Raw genomic sequence first — 21,841 nt, forward strand, 5'->3', positions numbered from 1 at the left:
GGTTGGTGCATGGAATGCACTGCCTGAGTCAGTGGTGGAGGCAGATACACTAGTGAAGTTTAAGAGACTACAAGACAGGTATATGGAGGAATTTAAGGTGGGGTGTTATATGGGAGGCAGGGTTTGAGGGTCGGCACAACATTGTGGGCCGAAGGGCCTGTACTGTGCCATACTATTCCATGTTCTATGTTAACTGGTTTGCCCCCAATTGAGATTCGGCACTGACAACCATTCGGGGTTATGTTTCTTATTGTTGGATGTATTAGCCAATGGCCAGGAAAAGTCAGAAAGTAATACTTATTCCAGGAGATGGCAGCTAACGTGAGAGAAATACTTGAATTATATTTGCTGTTGATTCAAAATTGGAAAGCTGTTCCAGCATTCTCTACTTTGAACTCTTAATGGAATAGTGTGGTTTCAAGTTTCTAGCTCTCAAGGCACACATATTTCTTGAAGCAATTTGGATTTCTGTAACAGATAAAAGCAATTTTCCATCCTATCTTAATCTTTCTTTTTATTTAAATACAATCTGTACTATAGTAACATAGAAAACCTACAGCACAATACAGGCCCTTTGGCCCACAAAGTTGTGCTGAACATGTTCTTACATTAGAAACTACTTAAAAATTACTGTTGAATATAATTCAACATACTGCTCTCTACTTACATGCTCACCAACTTCCTCTTCCTAAAAAAACTATTTCTTCCTTTATTTACTTTTCACTCTTACACTTTATGCCTCTCCTCTCGTTCCTTTCTCTCTCATACAATCAAATTTTCACTTTGCACAGACTATCTTTTTCTGTTGAGATCTTACTTCTCTCTCTACCCACTCACTTTTATTTATGTTCTGCCCTCTTCCTACCTCCATTCTTCATCTGTATCTTCATTTTCATCCACCAGTCTGTAGCTCCTTCTCCCCCTGTATCCTCTTCACCATCACTACCTGCTCTTCTTCTCCCCGATTCTGTTCTCTCCCCCCCCCCACACACACACACTCTTTATCCCTTTCTCTCCATCCATCACTATCTCTCTCCCTCAATCTGGATCAATCTCCTTAGATCCATCACTCTTCATGTACGATATCCTCTCCCTCCACCACTCTTTATTCCCATTTCTCTTTCACTTTATCTTCTCTCCTTCTATTCCAAATCTTGCCATTTCCTTATGCATCTCATTTCTCTATCTCACCCCTGTCAATCTGTCTGTACATATCTCCCCATCCTTCTCTCCATATTCTCCTTCATACAAATCCACTAAGATTAACACAGATAAACACCTCCAGTCTTTTCTTATAAACAGAAAAAAAATCCAGCACATAATATTTGAAGATACTTTGCAATGATCATTTTTTATAACACTGCTGTCAACCTGAATTCTTTAACATCCTATTTAGACCAATAAGGCACATCCATCGTAACAGTGACTGTATAATCTCCAAGGTCATAACTAGACAACAAGGTCATAACACTAACATGAAGAATTCTGCAGATGCTGGAAATTCAGGCAACACACATCAAAGTTGCTGTTGAACGCAGCAGGCCAGGCAGCATCTCTAGGAAGAGGTACAGTCGATGTTTCGGGCCGAGACCCTTCGTCAGGACTCTGCATAACTCATAACTCTGCAGCTTCTCAACAAGCTGCAGAGGTGACAAATGTCACATCGAAAGTTGCCCTCCTCCTTTCCAAATTGGAATGTGGTATTAAACTTAGTGCTCTGTATCTGTACACTCTGTGTGTGCTAGAGTTTAATTATTTGAAACAGTGATTGAAAAAATTCAGCGTGCCCCATTCCACTTGCATTTATCACTTTGTTGCACTTTTACTGCAGCCTTTTACCTGTTCAATATACAAATGTTGTATGTGGTCACGACATATGCATACATGAGGGGGGGGAGGGAGAGGGGAGGGTGAGGGGGGGGGGAGGGTGAGGGGGGGGAGGGAGAGGGGGGAGGGAGAGGGGGGAGGGAGAGGGGGGGAGGGAGAGGGGGGAGAGGGAGGGAGGGGGAGGGAGGGGGAGGGAGAGGGAGGGAGGGGGAGGGAGAGGGAGGGGGGAGAGGGAGGGAGAGGGAGGGAGGGAGAGGGAGGGGGGGAGAGGGAGGGAGGGGGGAGGGGGAGAGGGAGGGAGGGGGGGGAGGGGGAGAGGGAGGGAGGGGGGGAGGGGGAGAGGGAGGGAGGGGGGGAGGGGGAGAGGGAGGGAGGGGGGGAGAGGGAGGGAGGGGGGAGAGGGAGGGAGGGGGGAGGGGGAGAGGGAGGGAGGGGGGGAGGGGGGAGGGAGGGGGGAGGGGGAGGGAGGGGGGGAGGGAGGGAGGAGGAGAGGGGGGAGAGAGGGGGGGGGGGGAGAGAGGGAGGGAGGGAGGGGGAGGGAGGGAGGGAGGGAGGGGGGAGGGGAGGGAGGGAGGGGGGAGGGGGGGGGAGGGGGGGGGGGAGGGAGGGGGGAGGGAGGGGGGAGAGGGAGGGAGGGAGGGGAGGGAGGGAGGGGGGGAGAGGGAGGGGGGAGAGGGAGGGAGAGGGAGGGGGAGAGGGGGAAGAGGGAGGGAGAGGGAGGGGGAGAGGGGGAAGAGGGGGGGAGGGGGAAGAGGGGGGGAGGGGGAAGAGGGGGGGAGGGGGAAGAGGGGGGGAGGGGGAAGAGGGGGGAGGGGGAAGGGGAGGGAGGGGGAGCTCTCAAATGAAGGTCTCAAAGCTCTCTGCTTCCTTTTGGATTCCAGACCTAATCAGTTCCCCTCTACCACCGCTCTGCTCCGTCTAGCGGAATTAGTCCTTGCTCTTAATAATTTCTCCTTTGGCTCCTCCCACTTCCTCCAAACTAAAGGTGTAGCTATGGGCACCCGTATGGGTCCTAGCTATGCCTGCCTTTTTGTTGGCTTTGCGGAATAATCTATGTTCCGTACCTGTTCTGGTATCTGTCCCCCACTTTTCCTTTGCTACATCGATGACTGCATTGGCGCTGCTTCCTGCACGTATGCTGAGCTCGTTAACTTTATTAACTTTGCCTCCAACTTTCACCCTGCCCTCAAGTTTACCTGGTCCATTTCCGACACCTCCCTCCCCTTTCTAGACCTTTCTGTCTCTATTTCTGGAGACAGCTTATCCACTGATGTCTACAATAAGCCTACGGACACTCATAGCTACCTGGACTATTCCTCTTCTCACCCTGTCTCTTGCAAAAATGCCATCCCCTTCTCGCAATTCCTCTGTCTCCGCCGCATCTGCTCTCAGGATGAGGCTTTTCATACCAGGACGAGGGAGATGTCCTCTTTTTTTTTTAAAAAAAAGAAAGGGGCTTCCTTTCCTCCACCATCAACTGTGCTATCAAACGCATCTCCCCCATTTCACGCACATCTGCTCTCAGTCTATCCTCCCGCCACCCCACTAGGAATAGGGTTCCCCTGGTCCTCACCTACCAGCCCACCAGCCTCCGGGTCCAACATATTATTCTCCATAACTTCCACCTCCAACGGCATCCCACCACTAAGCACATCTTTCCCTCCCCCCGCCTCTCTGCTTTCCGCAGGGATCGCTCCCTACGTGACTCCATTGTCCATTCGTCCCCCCCATCCCTCCCCACTGATCTCCCTCCTGGCACTTATCCTTGTAAGCAGAACAAGTGCTACACATGCCCTTACACTTCCTCCCTTACCACCATTCAGGGCCCCAGACAGTCCTTCCAGGTGAGGCGACACTTCACCTGTGAGTCGACTGGGGTGATATACTGCGTCCGGTGCTCCCGATGTGGCCTTCTATATATTGGCGAGACCCAACGCAGACTGGGAGACCGCTTTGCTGAACACCTACGCTCTGTCCGCCAGAGAAAGCAGGATCTCCCAGCGGCCACACATTTTAATTCCACATCCCATTCCCATTCTGACATGTCTATCCACGGCCTCCTCTACTGTAAAGATGAAGCCACGCTCAGGTTGGAGGAACAAGACCTTGTATTCCGTCTGGGTAGCCTCCAACCTGATGGCATTGAACATTGACTTCTCTAACTTCTGCTAATGCCCCACCTCCCCCTCGCACCCCATCTGTTATTTATTTTTATACACACATTCTTTCTCTCTCTCTCTCTCCTTTTTCTTCCTCTGTCCTTCTGACTATACCCCTTGCCCATCCTCTAGTCCCCCCCCCTTGTCTTTCTCCCTGGACCTCCTGTCCCGTGATCCTCTGATATCCCCTTTGCCAATCACCTGTCCAACTCTTGGCTCCATCCCTCCCCCTCCTGTCTTCTCCTATCATTTTCGATCTCCCCCTCCCACTTTCAAATCTCTTACTAACTCTTCCTTCAGTTAGTCCTGACGAAGGGTCTCGGCCTGAAACGTCGACTGTACCTCTTCCTAGAGATGCTAACTGGCCTGCTGCGTTCACCAGCAACTTTGATGTGTGTTGCATGAATTTCCAGCATCTACAGAATTCCTGTTGTCAAAGAAGCTACCTGGATTGGAGGACTTCAGTTATCAGATGTATTGGATGAACTGGGCCTGCTTTTCTGAAGAGAAGAAGGCTGAGAGGTAGCATGATAGAGGTGAACACAATTACTGAGTAGCATAGATAAGACAGATAGACAGTGCACAGTGTTGGAGAGGACCACATTGCAGGCTTATACTACATAGACACAGAGTGGCTGTCCAAAAACTCCACTGAATATGACAAACAATACTTTAAAAGCTGGCACAACCTACTGGTAACTGCAGAACACAAGAACAACACAAGGTAAGTCTATCCTTCACAGATTGGAAATCACCAAGCGAGTTTCCAATTCTTGACAAATTTTAATAACGTCATTTAGAACTAGCTGAAAGATGGCATTCAGTGGGAACTGCATCGTACTCCAATGAAATAGATCCCAACCAAATGTTCAGGCCTCATTCTTCTCTTTTGCAAGCAGCTCTTTGAAGTTCAAAGTTCAAATTATGTGTACGTCATCATATGTTACGCTGAGATTAATTTTCTTGCAGGAATTCACAGTAGAACAAAGAAATACAAAAGAATCAATGAAAAAACCACAAATAAAAACTGAAGAAAACAACGTGCAAAAGATGACAAACTGTACAAATACAAAAATAATAATAAGGCTTCGAAGTACATTTATTATCAAAGTATGCATTCAGTATACAACCCTGAGATTTATCTTCCCAGAGACAGGCATAAAACAATGAAAACCATGGAATCTGTTCAAAGAAAAGCATCAAACCCGAGAGGTAGATAGATAAATAAATAATACTGAGAACATGAGTTGTAAGGTCCAGCTGATAATGCTGATCTTGGCTATCTATATGATCTATTTTATTCTATCCCCTCTCATTGTGATTGCAAGACTGCAACGAGGAAACTTGGGTAATTTTCCCCCTAGAGCCCCATTTGGAGCAAGTTGATAGTCTGATTTAAATAGGATCTGCTTGTCCGAGGGATAAAGAACACACAGGAAAGCAGAATATTGTCAGCAGTAAGTGTTTGAGTTACACATGAAATCGTGGAAGACAGAATCTGTGGGAAGAAGCTCTGTACTGTCAGGCTCTAGGGTAATCTTCAGCCATGGTGGAAGGGAATCAATGGCATTGTTCTGTCAAAATGAATAAGAAGCCATGGAGTAGCTCTAACTGGCACTATTAACAAACTGCATAGAATAGGTATCCGCTTATGGGCCAGCGGAATCAACAGCTTGATCCTATAGTTATTCTTCTGGCTGTCTGAAGCATGCATTATTCATAGCCATCTTTATTATCTTTAAGTCTCTAGTGCTGGAGTGTTTACACTGCAGCCTTGGGCAACTTCTCTTTTTGCTAACCAGAAATCATCAACCACCCAGTAAACCAATGTGGATGTGACTTGGTGTCTTCTGCTGTAGGTGAGAGGTGGGCTATGTTAGTGGCTGCCCCCTTTCTTCCATTATTTGTTCCCCCATCCCCTTCCTACAAGCTTATTGCAATACCTGTTCCACCGCTCACTGCCCTCCCAGTGTCTGTCGGCTCTCCATCTGTCTGGAGGTAATGCTAGATGCACTTGAGCTTTTGGAAACTACTTCTCCAGAAGTTAGGTTGGCTTCATTCCCAGAATGGCTAACACTTCATTGCTGCCAATTACAACTGTGAAATTTAAGTATGAATATTTCAGTAACTGCAAGTGATTTGTAAATCTGCATTGTAATAAAACTCTGAGTAGCACACACAAAATGCTGAAGGAACTCAGCAGGTCAGGCGGCGTCTATAGGAGGTAATGAACAGCGACATTTCTGGGTGAGACCTTTCATCAGCACTGGAAAGGAAGAGAACAGAAGCCAGAATAAAGTAATGTGGCGGGGGGGGGGGTAGTGGGATGAGTAGAAGCTGGCAGGTGATAGGTGGGATCAGCTGAGGGGGAAGGATGTGTGTGTGGGGGGGGGGGTTTCACATCATTTCCATTCACCCCACCCACATTCCCTTTCACCTATTATCTGCCAGCTTGTACTCCTACCCCTCAACCCACACCACCTTGTTGTGGCTCCTGCTCACTTCCTTTCCAGTCCTAATGAAGAGTCTGAGCATGAAATGGTGACAGTTTCTTTCCCTTTATGGATGCTGCCTGATCTGCTGAGTTACTCCAACATTTTGTGCTGCTCAAGAATTTCGGCATCTGCAGAATCTCTTGCATTAGATTTTTTTTTAAGCGTGTCGTACCAGACATTCAGCCATTCTTGTCTGGCACGTGGTGTCAGGATTAACCGGGTCACGTTATGAACGTTCCGGTCTCGACCCTTGTATTTTTTACGAGGCTGAGTGGCTAGCTCGACACTCAACCCGGCACGGATGGAAGCGTGCTTGGGGGTGGTCCAACCTGGACTCGAAGTCAGGAACCTTCGGTCCGGAGTCTGGTGCTGATCTCACTGCGCCACCAGCTGGCCTCCTGCATTAGAGTTGAAATTACTTTTAATATGTGAATATGAGGTAAAATACTCGGAATTTTTACTTTAAGTTAAGCTTTTAACAATTTATGCTACATTAAATTATGTTACATACTGTGATGTGAAAAAAGATGAATATATTGTTTATACCTCCAGTTAATCAATATCAAAACTGACTGTTTCGAATACATTTACTCATACTTAGGTTCTCTCCTTTCTTTTACTCTCCTCTATGTTTCTGGAATTAATCTGTTGACATTTTAGGCTACTTCAAGCTTCAGAGTTCAAAGTCTGTACATCTTTTCAATCATTACAGTGCATAATCAGGTTCTATAACAATTTTTCAGTCCTTTTTTTTTAAAACAAACATTCAGATTTGGTTTCCACGGGTTTGTTTCCACATGCAACATGGAAGTTTAACACAGCAGAATATTCAGCCAAAAGTGAAATGGTTATTGTCCCAGCATAAAGGTGGCAAATGGCCATCTTTTATTTACCTTATGGTCAAGTGACTAAAATCCAATCATGCTACTTCAATTCTTGATACTAGTTTGCTGATGATGCTACTGTTGTGGGCTATATGAAGCCAGTGCAGATGAATTAGCATACAGGTAGGAGATTGAAAATTTGGCTGAGTGGTGTGATAACAACCACCTCTCACAATGTCAGTAAGACAAAGGAACTGATTGTAGATGTCAGGAGAGGGAAACCAGAAGTACATGAGCCAGTAATCATCAGAGGATCAGAAATGAAGAGGGTCAGTAACTTTAAATTTCTGGGTGTTACTCTTTCAGTGGACCTGTCCTGGACCCATCACACAACTGTAATTGCAAAGAAAGCACGACAACGCCTCTAAATCCTCAGGGGTCTGCAGAGATTCGGTATGTCAGCAAAAACCTTGGCAAACTTCTATAGGTGTGTGGTGGAAAGTGTGTTGACTGGCTGCATTACGGCCTGGTATGGGAACACCAATGCTTTTGAGCAGAAATTCCTACAAAAGGTAGTGGATTCAGCCCAGTACATCACGGGTAAAAACCTTCCAAGCACTGAGCATATATACATGAAACGTTGTCATAGAAAAGCAGCATGCATCAAAGATCCTCACCACACAGGCCATGCTCCTTTTTTCCCCACTGTTGCCATCAGGTAGAGGGTACAGGTGCCTCAGGACTTGCACCACCAGGTTCAATAGCAGTTACTATCCCTCAACCATCAGGCTCTTGAATACTCATTCTACTTCTGGTGTTCCCACAACCGACGGTCTCAGTTTAAGGACTCTTTATCTTGGTATTTCATGCTCCTCATTTATTGTTATTTATTTATATTTGCATTTGCACAGTTTGCTGTCCACTGACCCTGTTTACAGTTACTGTTCTATAGATTTGCTAAGTACACCCACAGAAAAAGAATCTCAGGGTTGTATGTGGTGATATGTATGCACTCTGATAGTAAATTGAACTTTGAACTTCAGTTGTATGTATTAATTTCTCTACTCAAAAGCACAAACTATCAATACAAATTGTGGTTTGCTTTTTTGCTGAATCCAATAACTGGTACGTCATCTTGCTTAGAAATTCTAACATTTGCTTTTTTTAGTGCACACTGGGAAAATGGTCAGACGTAAATTAGACTGTGCATAGAAGCTGTTACACAGATATTTTACATCCATCTTTGGTGAAAGTCTCAGCTGTTGGGAAATTGGAACAGTCACTTCTGGGCTAGGTTTACCTGAGAAGGTTGCTACTTTCCTGTATCAATCATTCACAGGATGTCACCATTGACACACGAGATGCTCTCTTCTGCCTTAGTGAATGAAACTAGAGCAACAGCAAGCAGACTGTTGCCTTCATATACAACCCTTTGTGAGACAAGAAGCAAAGACCTCAGCGAGTTGGATTGAGAGTACTCAATGTCTTGCTCTCTATATGCATACATTGAGCTTTCTTACTTTGTCACTGCAGTTGGAGCTCACTGCTGGATCACACAATAATTATAATGGCCATTCACAGCACTTGTATACTGCAATCTCTGCAAACTTGTAAGCCATTGGCCTTGCTGCTTAGTGTGGGCAATCACTGTGCATGGGGATGGTAAAGTGTAAGGAATGCGACTATACACACTCAAGACAATTATTCCTTTTCCTTATGCTTTCTATGATCACCTTTCCTGAACTGTGCTATCTGTCTTAGAGACTTTTAAGGCAGTGCCACACTTCTCATGTTTCCTAGCAACAGCTGCTGTGATCTTTGCAGACAATTGCCATTGAGATCTGCTCCGTTCCTAACACTCAACAGCGAACAATATATTAAAAATAAATTTTCATCAAGCTCTCAGACATTTGGGATGCTCTCTCATTTCAATTTGAGGCTAAGCACAGCAAAGTACAAAATAAGGAGGACCCAATTTCTAGTCAAATATGCCTATTTGGTCAGTCCATAACCACAATTCAAATTAAACAACAACAGTAGTACTAATAAACCAGTATCTAGTTGGAACATATTGCTTGCATTCTTCTTTACAGTGGAGATAACGCACCCAATTTACTTGCCCCAGCACTGAACTGTTCCCACAAACTATGAACTCACTTTCTCTTACTCTTCATCTCATGTTCTCGATATTTATTGCTTATTTATTCATTATTATTTTGTTTTCCTTTCGTATTTGCACATTGTGTTATCTTTTCCACATTCGTTGTTTGTTCCTTCCTGTTGGCTGCGGTCTTTCATAGATTCTATTACGATTTACTGAGTATGCCCGCAAGAAAATGAATCTCAGGGTTGTATATGGTGAGATATATGTACCTTGATAAGAAATTCATTTTGAACAACTCTGACTGCCTCCTCAAACTCTATCAATAATGCAAGAACAAAAGTCAAATTACCAACAGTCGAATCACAACTGTTGGGGCACATTATCAATTCAAAGCAGAAAAATAAAGTACTAAATGGCGTGATATGCCAAGGCTGACTGATTATGAATTCACCTCAATAATATTGTGCTTTGATAATCCAGGGAATGGCTGGAAAGAACTAGACAAATTGCAAAAAAAAAAAAAAAAATTCCTGGATGGAGAGTAATAAATTACAATTTTTCACTTTCTACCCAAAACTGTTGGAAACTACACACAAAAAATAACTGTGGTTTAATTGCAGTAAGGACAGAGAAAAGTGGGTAATTATTTAATTCTATTAATTAGAGCCAATAAAGAAGAACTTCTAGGGAGAGAAACATTGTAAACTAACAAATATTTTGTTTAGTTTAAACAAAACACTGAAATCACATTATTAGATCATATCCATGGAATGTTTCACCTCAGAACCTTCCTTGAACACATATCCTTTGGAGAATTGCAGCTCGCTGTTTCTATCCAAGGATATAAATGGTTAGATTGCTGGGTTCTACAGTAATAAAAAAAAATGCCTGGAGTTTGGGATTGTTTGGACAACTGTAGAGCCCCAGAAGTGGTGAGAATGAGGTCAGGGACATCAGGAACAGCCAAGATGGAGGTCAGAATCCCCAGAAGTATTCCAATTGGTGGCCAAAGATCCTGGGAGAGACCAATCAAGAGGAAAGAAATGCCAGATACAGGTTGAACAATCCAAATAACTAAGCACGCCACAAAAAAAAACTTCACCACAGTGCTGCAATTTAAATAGTGCCTTAGAGAGATATTTATCAGTTACTGGTAGGGGAGATGGGAGTGTGAGGCTAATGGGTTGCAAGTAAGCTGAAAATACTACATCCTTCTTTACTTTGTGTTGCTCGTTTCTCCTAACAGGGGAATGCCATACATGTAGACAAATTACAGAGGGAATGATGATGGAAAAAATTGAAAGGATTTTGGATAAAGACAAATTGTATGCACATGTATGGTAAAGCAAAGATTCAATATTCAAATGCCTTCAACTGGGAGCTGGCTGAAAGTTTATTTGCGATGGACTTTGCAGGAATCTCCCATTATATCAGGATTGCATTCCTGCCTTAACAGATGCATTACTTCTACCCACTTACCTTTCATTTGACTCCGCCCATCTTCTAGCATTGGGAGTACGATGGTAGAGTTCCTCTGTGACCTCATAGCTGTGTATACCACAGGAACGGATTGTACAACCACTGGAATGCGATGCAGTTTATTGGACGGAAAGTTCATTGCATTTGAAGGTGGCATTGGGTGGATTATGTGCAAGTACTGTTGGCCCCCGACACCCGGGGAAGATGCCACAACGGAGCCCGGCGTTAATACTGTAGACATTCCTGTTGATGAAGTCACTGAGGTTATCACAGATGGGGATGAAGTCAATCGAGGAGAGCAAGAGGACATTGAAGGGATTGAGGTTGTTGTCACTGAGCTGGGTGAGGAACGTGTTGATGATACAGCTGTTGGAGATGTCCTGGCTTTGTTAATAGACAAGTCCACCGGCTCAGTTTGTGTTTGATAGTGATCAGTGGACAGCAAGACCTCTGGAGGTCCAGCTTTCACATTGTTAAGCAAAATAGGTACAGCTTCCATATCTGAAAAGTTAGGGGCTTGTGGAGACTGTTAAAATAAAACACAAATAAAAATCACTGAGCATTTTTATACAAAAGTACAGAAAAAGCATTGTTAAGGACATGTATGAAAGATTACATATATTGGGAGGCAATTTGTGAAACAGTTTGATTAATGATGAAATGATTAAAATATTCAACATCTGTGAAAATAACTTTTGCTTTTCAGTTCAAAACATTTTAATGAAGATCATAAAGCTAACAAAATCCAACATTTCAACTTGCTGGACTAAGTTTTCCAACATTTTGTGTGCGCTACTCTGGATTTTCTAGCATCTGTACAATCTCTTGGGTTTAAACTTTCAATTCTTTTAAAATAAGCAGATAATTTACTAAAATAAGTTAATTTAGATTTTGACTGTGCCCCATTCTCTCCCACTAAGACTGGGCCAGATGGTGATAGGAATTAGCTGATCTTCTTAACTAATAGAGAAAATACAAACTGAATCAAAAATCTCTGGCTTTGAGGTTTGCTCTTCTACCGTTGAAGAAAATCAAAGCACTGGCCAGACTACTGGTCAGTGAATACCCACTCCTTTGGGGTATCCAAATGCCAGAACAAGAACAAAAAAGAAAATGCTCAATACTTCATTTCAATCAGGGCTCAGGAACTAAAGTCAGTAAACTCTGGGGTTAACAACTGGGGTTCACTAGCTGATTAGGAATCAACCTGTTTCTGAATATTTGTCGCATTTAATCAAATATTTCCATCACAAGAGGATCCATCATCTAACCTCAAATAATAAAACAGTAGCTAAACATAACTTGTTACTTGTCCTTGTAGCTGTTTGGCATTTGGGAATACCTGTGGCATTTTGCTATAGAATTCAATTAAAAAAGTTGCTTATATGCAAATACACACAATGGTTTTTATTAGCTCATGCTTTTTATTATGTTTGTTTCTGCTGTTAAAATAGGATAAACATTAAAAAAATATATTCAATGGGAACTGTCCCAGAACATCCTTGACTTGTTTGTATGCTATGGATGAACACATATGCCACAGTGATATGTTTCTCGGAAACTCTTTTCTATTTCAGTGGACAACTTATGTGGATACCTCAGTGAAATAATATGTTTTATTTAAATAATATGTTTTATTTGCTGTAATTAAAGCAGAGTTATTGATGTAAGTGAAGAATTATGGTATAAAATGAAATGATGGAAAAAAGGCAAAAATCAGAGCATATTTTTTTTTCTAATCTATATATTACAATTTGACATTGCAATAAATCTGCCTTAAAAATTTAACATTTAAATTAATGACTGACAGATTTGTGTCCATCATCTTCCTTTGGGGCTTTTTCCAATTTGACTTTTTTGGTGGAGTAAAATCCACCAACAAGTGTTCAACCAAACTGCCACTTTGGTAAAATAGATATCATTTCTACACAGAGGCTACAAATCTGCACAGATAATATCAAACTGTCCTTCAATCTATTAACTGAGTGTTATTCATAATGCAATTCGATAAGAGACAGCCTCAGTAACTCCTTCAAAGAAGCACATGATGTCACTATTCAAATATAAGCTACTTAATTTAATTAAAACATTCCTCAAGTTCTGCACAGACAGAATAAATTGAATGATTAAGATTCGTCATAGCTCTTGGGAGCTGACTTTTAAAGCAATCTCAAGGAGAGATTCCCATTGAGTGCTATGAACTATAAGTGTCATTCCTTTCTGCTTAAATATTTGTTGCTTCACAGATTATTGATTAGAGTTCCATCCTTGAATAGCATTTCTCTCCATTTCAACAATCCCTAGCAGTACTCTTCAATTGAAAGACGTTTTTCCAGGACAATGGCCTGTTGCTTGATTTTATTGACTCCAAGAATGCATCGAAAAGCTTGAAAATGTAAAAGCTACTGCCTGCCCACTCTACATACTCCCCCTCACCCTGGACCAATTCAGTGGTAAGAAAGTATAGTCAGGAGTTCAGATGCAGAATTTCCAAATAGGAAACAGGCTCACTTCCTGCACCTGCACCGAGTCAGTTACTGAGGCACAGCTTGGAATGGTGTTTGAGGATGGAAGGCATTGCTCCAGAGTAGGGAGATCGTCATCCATCAAAACTCCTGGACAGTCTGCGGCACTGTCTTCATTGGCAGCTGACTGGCCACTATCCAACAGTGAGATTCATTCTTGGTTAAGGATGCACAGATAACAGCAGCTGGCTTGTGTGCAACTGAATTTTGGAAGCAGGGTGTGCTGCACAACCTCCATACAATGTGCTGTTTACTGTGCATGACTGAAGATCTTTTTTTTTAAACTCATACTCTTATCACCAGTTCACTGTGTGTATCAGCTACAAATTTCCTTGCAGCAGCACGGTAACATTTTGAGGAGAGAAGCTGCAAAAATCCATGAGCACTTCCAAATGGAAGAACAAGGGAAGCAGTTTCCTTCCAGGTCACTGACCATATAAAATAATACCACGTTCCTTCATCATTATTGAGTTGAAATCTGAGACTCCCCTCTTAACAGAACTGAGGGTGCATTCACCACAAAGATAAGAAGGTGTAAGCGCTAGCATCTCACCATCTGCTCATAACTTGTCAGCAACTTACATGACCACAAAGCAAGGGAAAATATACACATTTATGGGCAGATAAATGCAGAGAATATATTGCAAGTGTGGCCCAATCACGTGATATCATTACACTTCAATTTTATTGCTCTTCAAATAAACCTAATGCTTTGTCTGCACTTTCAACTGCTATGATATTATATTTTAGATCCTGCACTGTAACTCCATTCCGCAAGTGGTCCCCACGTTTCCAATTCCCTCATAGTCTAACGTCTCATTGGCCACAACCTTGAACATATTCCTTTCACAGCACCATCAATCATGGCTTCGATATGGCTGATTATTTTTTCTAACCCTCCCTCCATTCTATTTACCCCATAATATTTAACCCTCTTACCACATCAAGAACCTACCTATCTCTGCCTTAAATACACTCAATGATTTGGAGTCCGCAGCCCTCAGTAATGAATTCCACCAGCACTGGCTTAACAAATTGCGCCTCATCTCAGTTTCAAAGGGACGACCCTATATTTTGAGGGTAGACTCTACTACCAAGGGAAACAGCCTTTTCACATCCACTCCATCCAGGATTTGCAATATCCAAATGAATTGAAACACGAGTCGACTATTCAGTTCAGCAGATTTAAGAATCTCACTCTGAGCTAAAGGAGAATGTATGTCTGTTGGTATTACAACTGGTAATTTCTGCCTGTCATCATCGTGGCCCAGGTTTCTTTTGTGTATATTCTCTCCAAGACTGTGGTTTTCTCCTGGTGCTCTAGGTTCCTCCCACAATCCAAAGCTATACCAGTTAGCAGGTTAACTGGTCATTGTAGATTGTCCTGTGATTAGGCTAGAATTAAATTGGGGAATAGCTGGGCGGTACAGCTCAAAGGGCTGGAATGGCCTATTCCACACTGTATCGCAATAAAATACTCACCAACATCAGGCCATCTGTAAGATACAGGGCCTCAAGAATGCAGTATACGATCACTAGTGCAGGTGTTTGTGCAACACTATTACAGCTCGGAGTTTGGAGTTCAATTCCGATGTCATCTGTAAGTAGTCTGTACGTCCTCCCCGTGGAATGCGTGGGTTTTACCTGCAGTTTTCTCTGATAGTCCAAGGATACACCGAGTATAGTGAAGGCTAGAGCTATGGCTTTTAGGTCTGGGGATACCAGTTGCTACACGGAATCCAGGCGTGAACTCCGGAAAGCCATTAAGGGCGCCAAGAGGCAATATCGAGCCAAATTAGAAGCACAGGCTAGCCAAAGGGATGCCAGTAGACTATGGCAGTGTCTAAATGAGATCACTGGGCGCAAAGAAAAGGCTGGGAATATCAATAACTGTGGCGCTTCTCTTCCTGACGAACTTAACATATTCTACGCAAGATTTGAACAGAAGAGGAGCGTCCCGCTCCCTCTGGATGAACCAGATCTGGTGGCATCGAGATTCATCGTCACCGAGGAGGATGTCAGAAGGGCCTTCCTGAAGATAAATCCAAGGAAGGCGACGGGCCCAGATGGCGTCTCGGGACGGGTTCTCCGGGCCTGTGCAAGTGAGCTAGCTGGAGTCTTTGCTGACATCTTCAACTGCTCCTTGCTTCAGTCTAAGATTCCCCTCGTGTTTTAAGAAGGCAACGATAATCCCGGTGCCGAAGAAGAGCAAGGTGGCATGCCTGAATGACTATCGACCTGCGGCTCTGACATCAATTGCTATGAAGTGCTTCGAGAGATTGGTTATGGCAAACATCAACCACAGCCTACCAGTCAACCTCGACGCTTTGCAATTCGCCTACCGGAGAACAGGTCAACGGCAGATGCCATCTCTCTGGCCCTACATTCCTCCTCAGAACACCTGGAGAATAAAGACACATATGTAAGGCTCCTTTCCATAGACTACAGCTCTGCCGTTAATAACATCATTCCAAATAAACTGATTCCTAAGCTCCAGAACCTGGGCCTTAGCACTCAGATCTGCAGCTGGATCTTCAACTTCCTCACAGACAGGACCCAGGCTGTAAAAATAGGGTACAAGCTCTCCTCTACAATCACTCTGAGCACCGGTGCCCCACAAGGCTGTGTACTCAGCCCCCTGCTGTACTCACTGTACACCCATGATTGTGTAGCCAAGTTTCCATCAAACTCAATATATAAGTTTGCTGGTGACACCACAATTGTAGGCCATATCTCAGGTAATGATGAGTTTGAGTACAGAGAGGAAATTAAGAACCTGGTGGCATGGTGCGAGGACAATAACCTATCCCTCAACGTCAGCAAGACAAAGGAATTGGTTGTTGACTTCAGAAGGAGTAGCGGACCGCACGACTCCATTTACATCGGTGGTGCGCAAGTGGAACAGGTCAAAAGCTTGAAGTTCCTCGGGGTCAATATCACAAATGACCTGACTTGGTCCAACGCTTTTACTTCCTGAGAAAGCTAAAGAAATTTGGCCTGTCCCCTAAAACCCTCACTAATTTTTATAGATGCACCATAGAAAGCATTCTTCTAGGGTGCATCACAACCTGGTATGGAAGTAGTCCTGTCTAAGACCAGAAGAAGCTGCAGAAGATCATGAACACAGCGCAGCACATCACACAAACCAATCTTCTGTCCTTGGACTCACTTTACACCGCACGCTGTCGGAGCAGTGCTGCCAGGATGACCAAGGACACCACCCACCCAGCCAACACACTTTTTGTCCCTCTCCCCTCGGGGAGAAGGCTCAGGAGCTTGAAGACTCGTACGGCCAAATTTGGGAACAGCTTCTTTCCAACTGTGATAAGACTGCTGAACAGATCCTGACCCAGATCTGGGCTATACCCTCCAAATAGCCGGACCTGCCTCTCGGTTTTTTTGCACTACCTTACTTTCCCTTTTCTATTTTCTATTTATGATTTATAATTTAAATTTTTAATATTTACCATCAATTTGTACTCCAGGGAGTGCAAAGCACAGAATCAAATATCGCTGTGATGATTGTACGCGCTAGTATCAATTGTTTGGCGACAATAAAGTAAAGTAAGTTAACTGGTCATTGTAATTTGCCCTGTGATTAGGCTTGGGTTAAACTGGGGACGACAGTGGTTGCTGGGGCGTTGTTGCTCAACACGCAGGAAGGGCCTATTCCACACTTTACCAATAAATAAATAAACTTTGTGGTATACATTAGTGATAATAAACCTGATTCTGATGTCAGGGAACCAAGATTATATAGTCCAGACAGCACCAATTTCTGGGCATTCCCATGGCAACTTAGTCTTGCAAGTGCACTATCGGACCAGGATTGGTGCCAGGTAAGTATGTCTGCCTTTGAGCCCTGCCAATTCACATTTGTGCCTCTGATGGAACCGGCTAAGCCTACAGTCCTCTGAACCCTCTTGCGATCCTGTGCATTGACGCATCCATACCAGAGGGTGATGCAACCAGTCAGAACGTGCTCCACAGTACATCTGTGGAAATTTGAGTTGGACCAAGCGTTGATGAATCCTATTTATCAACACCTGGTTCATTACTATGCCTGAGTAATTCAAGTGCCTATATGAAAGCTTCTGAATTGTTATGAAAGTTTCTCCCTCCACCACCCCTCTGGCAGTAGGATCTAGGACAGAACAGCAAGGCCCTTCAGCCCAAGATAGCTTTGCAAATATGATGTCAAACTAATCCATCCTGTCTACACATGATCAATTTACTTCCATTCCCAGCATATTCCTGTGTATCTATCTAAAAAATGCTTGAAGGCCATTATTGAAACTGCTTCTACCATAACCTAGCAGAACGTTCCCGGCTGCTACTGCTCGCTGTGTAAAAAAGCTTGCCACACACCAACATTTTCCTGCTCTCATATTAAAGCTATGCCCTCTGCTCCTCAACCATATTCAGGTGAAAAAGTTCCTCAAGTCCCCTCTAAAACTCAGTACTCTAAACCTATAGGCTCTAGTTGAAGCTATCTAAATGATGAGGGAGGAGATAGAGAGTTACTATCTACCCCCTTGTCATTTTGTATAATTCTATCGGGTCTCCCCTCAGCTCTACTCAAAGGAACCCAACCTATCTAGTCTTCTCATAACTGTGATGCTCCCTCCCAGGCAAAATTATTGAAAATAAGCTCCGCATCCTCTTCAGTCCCATCATGTCCCCAAGTGCATCATTTATGCTACACATTTTAAATATATAATTTGTCAGTAAATAGAAGCAACTGATTTCCACGTCTGGCAGTGCTGTGTATGCAAACAATTCACATGATTTGGAGAAAACAAATGTACTTTTCCATATGTGGCAGGAAGGCCAAGAGTGACTCCCATGTCTAATCTCACATTGCAGTGCAGCTCACATAAGCCTTGCATCATTCTTATCTATAACGCAAAGTTTTGGCTTCCCCTGACTGAAAACAAATGATATATGGCAGTCATTATTGAATTGTGACCAAGAATAAGAAGATACCAGTCTTGGACTGAGTGCCTAGGATTGAATAAATTGACAGTCAAATTCAACCACTAAAGCATAAACTGGATGACAAATATCCCACTGCTGTTTAAAGCAGAGGTGATTTTGCAAATGTTTACTGATGTTTGAACTGAGTAAAATGTCTCCAACTGGCAGTGTGAATTTCAAAGCTAAGTCTGTTTCTACCGTGTTTCCGAACATGTCAGCATTTTGTTACTTTTTATAATCATCAAATGAGTAGTTGAAACTAAAGAGCAATTTTATACTTAACCGTGTTTACTTTCTACAGCCAATCATTATGCTGTATTCATATCAGTGATGTGATATGACAAAACTATAAGAACAGATCTAATTAATTTATTGTCAGGTGCACCAGAGCGCAAAGAAATTCCTTGCACAATTAATTATTTGTATGAACTAAATGCAGAAGGGTTCAAAAATGTGTCAATGTGGAGTTATACACATGTGACGCAAGGAATCCAATGGTACACGTGCAAGGTCAAAAGTCCAACTTTAAAAACTGGGCTAATTTTTTCCAAGCAAGGAAACAAAAAAATCAAAAAGATAAACAGTGGCCAATGATGGTTCTTCGGCTGTCCTCCATAAATAAGTTACTTATCCCGCCGCTGCCTGTGACCACATGGGTTTCCTCCGGGTGTTCCGGTTTCTGCCCACAGTCCAATGACGTATCGGTCAGTAAGTTAATTGGTCAATGTAAATTGTCCCATAATTAGACTAGGATTAAATCGGGGCGTGGCTCAATTTATATATAAATAATTAAAACAATGCTAATAAAATCTAACTCTGTGGGATATTTTGGGGCTTCCAAGATTACGAGACCTGACTTACGAAAAGCCAACTCCACCTCCAGCTGCACCAGTATTGATCTGCCGAGTACTTCAACAAGGCCTTCAGAGAGGCATCATCAAAAATAAAAGCAACAATTCACTTATAGAAATATTGGTAGAAATTACCAAAATTAGGTCTAATGGAGCACCTTAAAGGAAAGAAGCGGCTGTGGGTCGACAGAGGAACTGCTAAAGGTTATGAAGTAGGCAACTGAAGGCACCAGCCCCGTGGAGGAGTGATTAAGTTTGGCGATGGTCATGAGGGTAGAACTGGAGGTGCACAGACACATTGTTGTAGTGGGGCCACAAAACAGGGTGGGTATTTTATTAAGAGGAGACCATAATCAAACTAAACCCCTTCTAATAAAGAAGAAACACTAACCTATGACTACGTTTTACTTTCTTGCTCTCAATCCTAAATTTTGCTTTGTTGATTGGTTTATTTTTTAAACGTGCTAGTCGGGGCAGCACAGTAATATAGTGGTTAGCACAACGCTTTACAGTACAGGCGATCCAGGTTCATTTCCCGCCACCACCTGTAAAGAGTTGATACGTTCTCTCCGTGACCACGCGAGTTTCCTCCCAAAGCACAAAGACCTACTGGTTGGTAGGTTAACTGGTGATTGTAAATTGTCCTGTGATTAGGCTCAGATTAGATTCAGGGATCACTGTGCGGCATGGCTTGAAGGGCCAGAAGTGGCTATTCAACGCTGTATCTCAATAAATAGATGTAATTAATTAAAGTTTATATTACCGTTGTAATGAACTGTGCTGCTTCTGAAGAAAGCTAATTCTCATGTCATTTATACCTTGCACATGAATGCCTAGGACAAGAATAAACTTGAACTCAAAAAGGTTGTTAATCATACTGAAGTTTCAGAAAGGACCACAGTATGGAGGAACCTAACAAAACTGCAGCCCCACTGGTGCTGGTTAATGAAAGATCAGCTGATATACAGCATGAACAGTATAATTTCACTGAAAAGCCTTATTAAACTCTATAAAGATCCAGTACTTAAATAAAATAGAGGCTGGAATAACAGCAATTCCCTTTTCTAAAAGGGCTTTTAAAGGACAGATTATCATTACTAAAATTGTTCTGAGCCAATAACTTGATTGTTTCATCCTAATGGTTCAATACAATGCCAGAATTATACAGTCTGGCCTCAACCACGGTACAGTAAGTGTACACAGCAGCACAGCAATAATCTCTCTCAGAGATTTAAGTTAACAAAATATTTTTGCAAGAAAATACAATTTTGTTGTGACAATGTGCTAAGTAGACTGAATGGTTCACTAATACCATATATTATAGCCCTAACTCTTGTTACTATGGCAACTGCAGCATGGTTACACTACTGTGTTTCATTCACTAAAAGTGATGTCTGAGCAAAGCTAATAAAAACATAACAATGAACCAAGGTTAAAAAAACAATGCAGAATAACTAACATGTCACAAATCCTAGGCAATTTTCACACCAATGAGAAAATAACAACGATGCACTGCTTTAAGTAATAAAAAAAACGTTCACCATAATAATCAAGAAGGGAGGTGGAAAAAGGTTAGTCATCACATCAAATTCAACTGTTTTCCTTCCTCCTTCCCTACCTTTGCCAGCAGCGGTGATAGACGCAGCATTTGCCAGCATTATAAGGTGTTTGGCAAGCTGCACCTGGTTTATAATATCTTACAGCTTCCCACTCACTCTGGGCCACGACAACGTAATCACAAGACATAGGAGCAGAATTTGGCCATTTGGCCCATCGAGTCTGCTCTGCCATTCAACCATGGCTGATCCTTTTTTTCCCCTCCTCTCCTCAGCCCCATTCCTCGGCCTTCTCCCCGTAACCTTTGATGCCATGGCAGATCAAGAACCTATCAATCTCTGCCTTATATACACCCAGTAACCTGGCCTCCACAGTTGCCTGTGGTAAGAAATTCCACAAATTCATCACCCACTGGTTCAAGAAATGTCTCTGCATCACTGTTTTAAATGGATGCCCCTCTATCCTGAGGCTGTGCCCTCTTGTCCTAGACTCCCCCACCTCTGTCTAGGCCTATCAATATTCAAAAGGTTCCACTGAGATTCCCCCCTCAACTTTCTAAATTCCAGCAAGTACAGACCCAGAGCCATCAAACATTCCTCCTGTGATAACTCTTTCATTTCTGGAATCATCCTGTGAACCTCCTCTCAACCCTTTCCAATGCCTAGCACATCCTTTCTCAAATAAGGAGCCCAAGACTGTTCACAATACTCAAGGTGAGGCCTCAGCAGTGCCTTATAAAGCCTCAGCATCACATCCCTGCTCTTGTATTCTCGACCTCTTGAAATGAATGCTAACGTGGCATTTGGCTTCCTCACCACCAACTTAACCTGCAAGTTGGCTTTTTGGGTGTTCTGCACAAGGACTTCCAAGTCCCTTTGCACCTCAGATTTTTGGATTTTCTCCCCATTTAGAAAATAGTCTGCACATTTATTTCTACTACCAATGTGCATGTCCATGCCTTTTCCAACATTGTATTTCATTTGCCACTTTCTTGCTCATTCTCCTAATCTGTCTCAGTCCTTCTGCAGCCAACCTGTTTCCTC

The 21,841-nt window shown here is 43.0% G+C and overlaps 1 protein-coding gene across 6 annotated transcripts in view; it reads right to left on the reverse strand.

The window, feature by feature from the left end:
- Positions 1-21,841, reverse strand: part of klf12b (Kruppel like factor 12b) — a 301,395-nt gene that overhangs the window by 100,050 nt on the left and 179,504 nt on the right. For 5 of the 6 annotated variants that reach the window (XM_063048451.1, XM_063048453.1, XM_063048450.1 and 2 more), the window contains one exon: positions 10,889-11,414. In XM_063048451.1, the coding sequence (XP_062904521.1) occupies positions 10,889-11,414 (526 nt within the window). Of the gene's footprint in view, positions 1-10,888; positions 11,415-15,755; positions 15,815-21,841 lie in introns of all 6 variants that reach the window. The other variant, XM_063048454.1, reaches the window with a different exon arrangement.

The sequence above is a fragment of the Mobula hypostoma genome, chromosome 5 (assembly GCF_963921235.1).
Source record: "Mobula hypostoma chromosome 5, sMobHyp1.1, whole genome shotgun sequence".
Lineage (NCBI taxonomy): Eukaryota > Metazoa > Chordata > Chondrichthyes > Myliobatiformes > Myliobatidae > Mobula > Mobula hypostoma.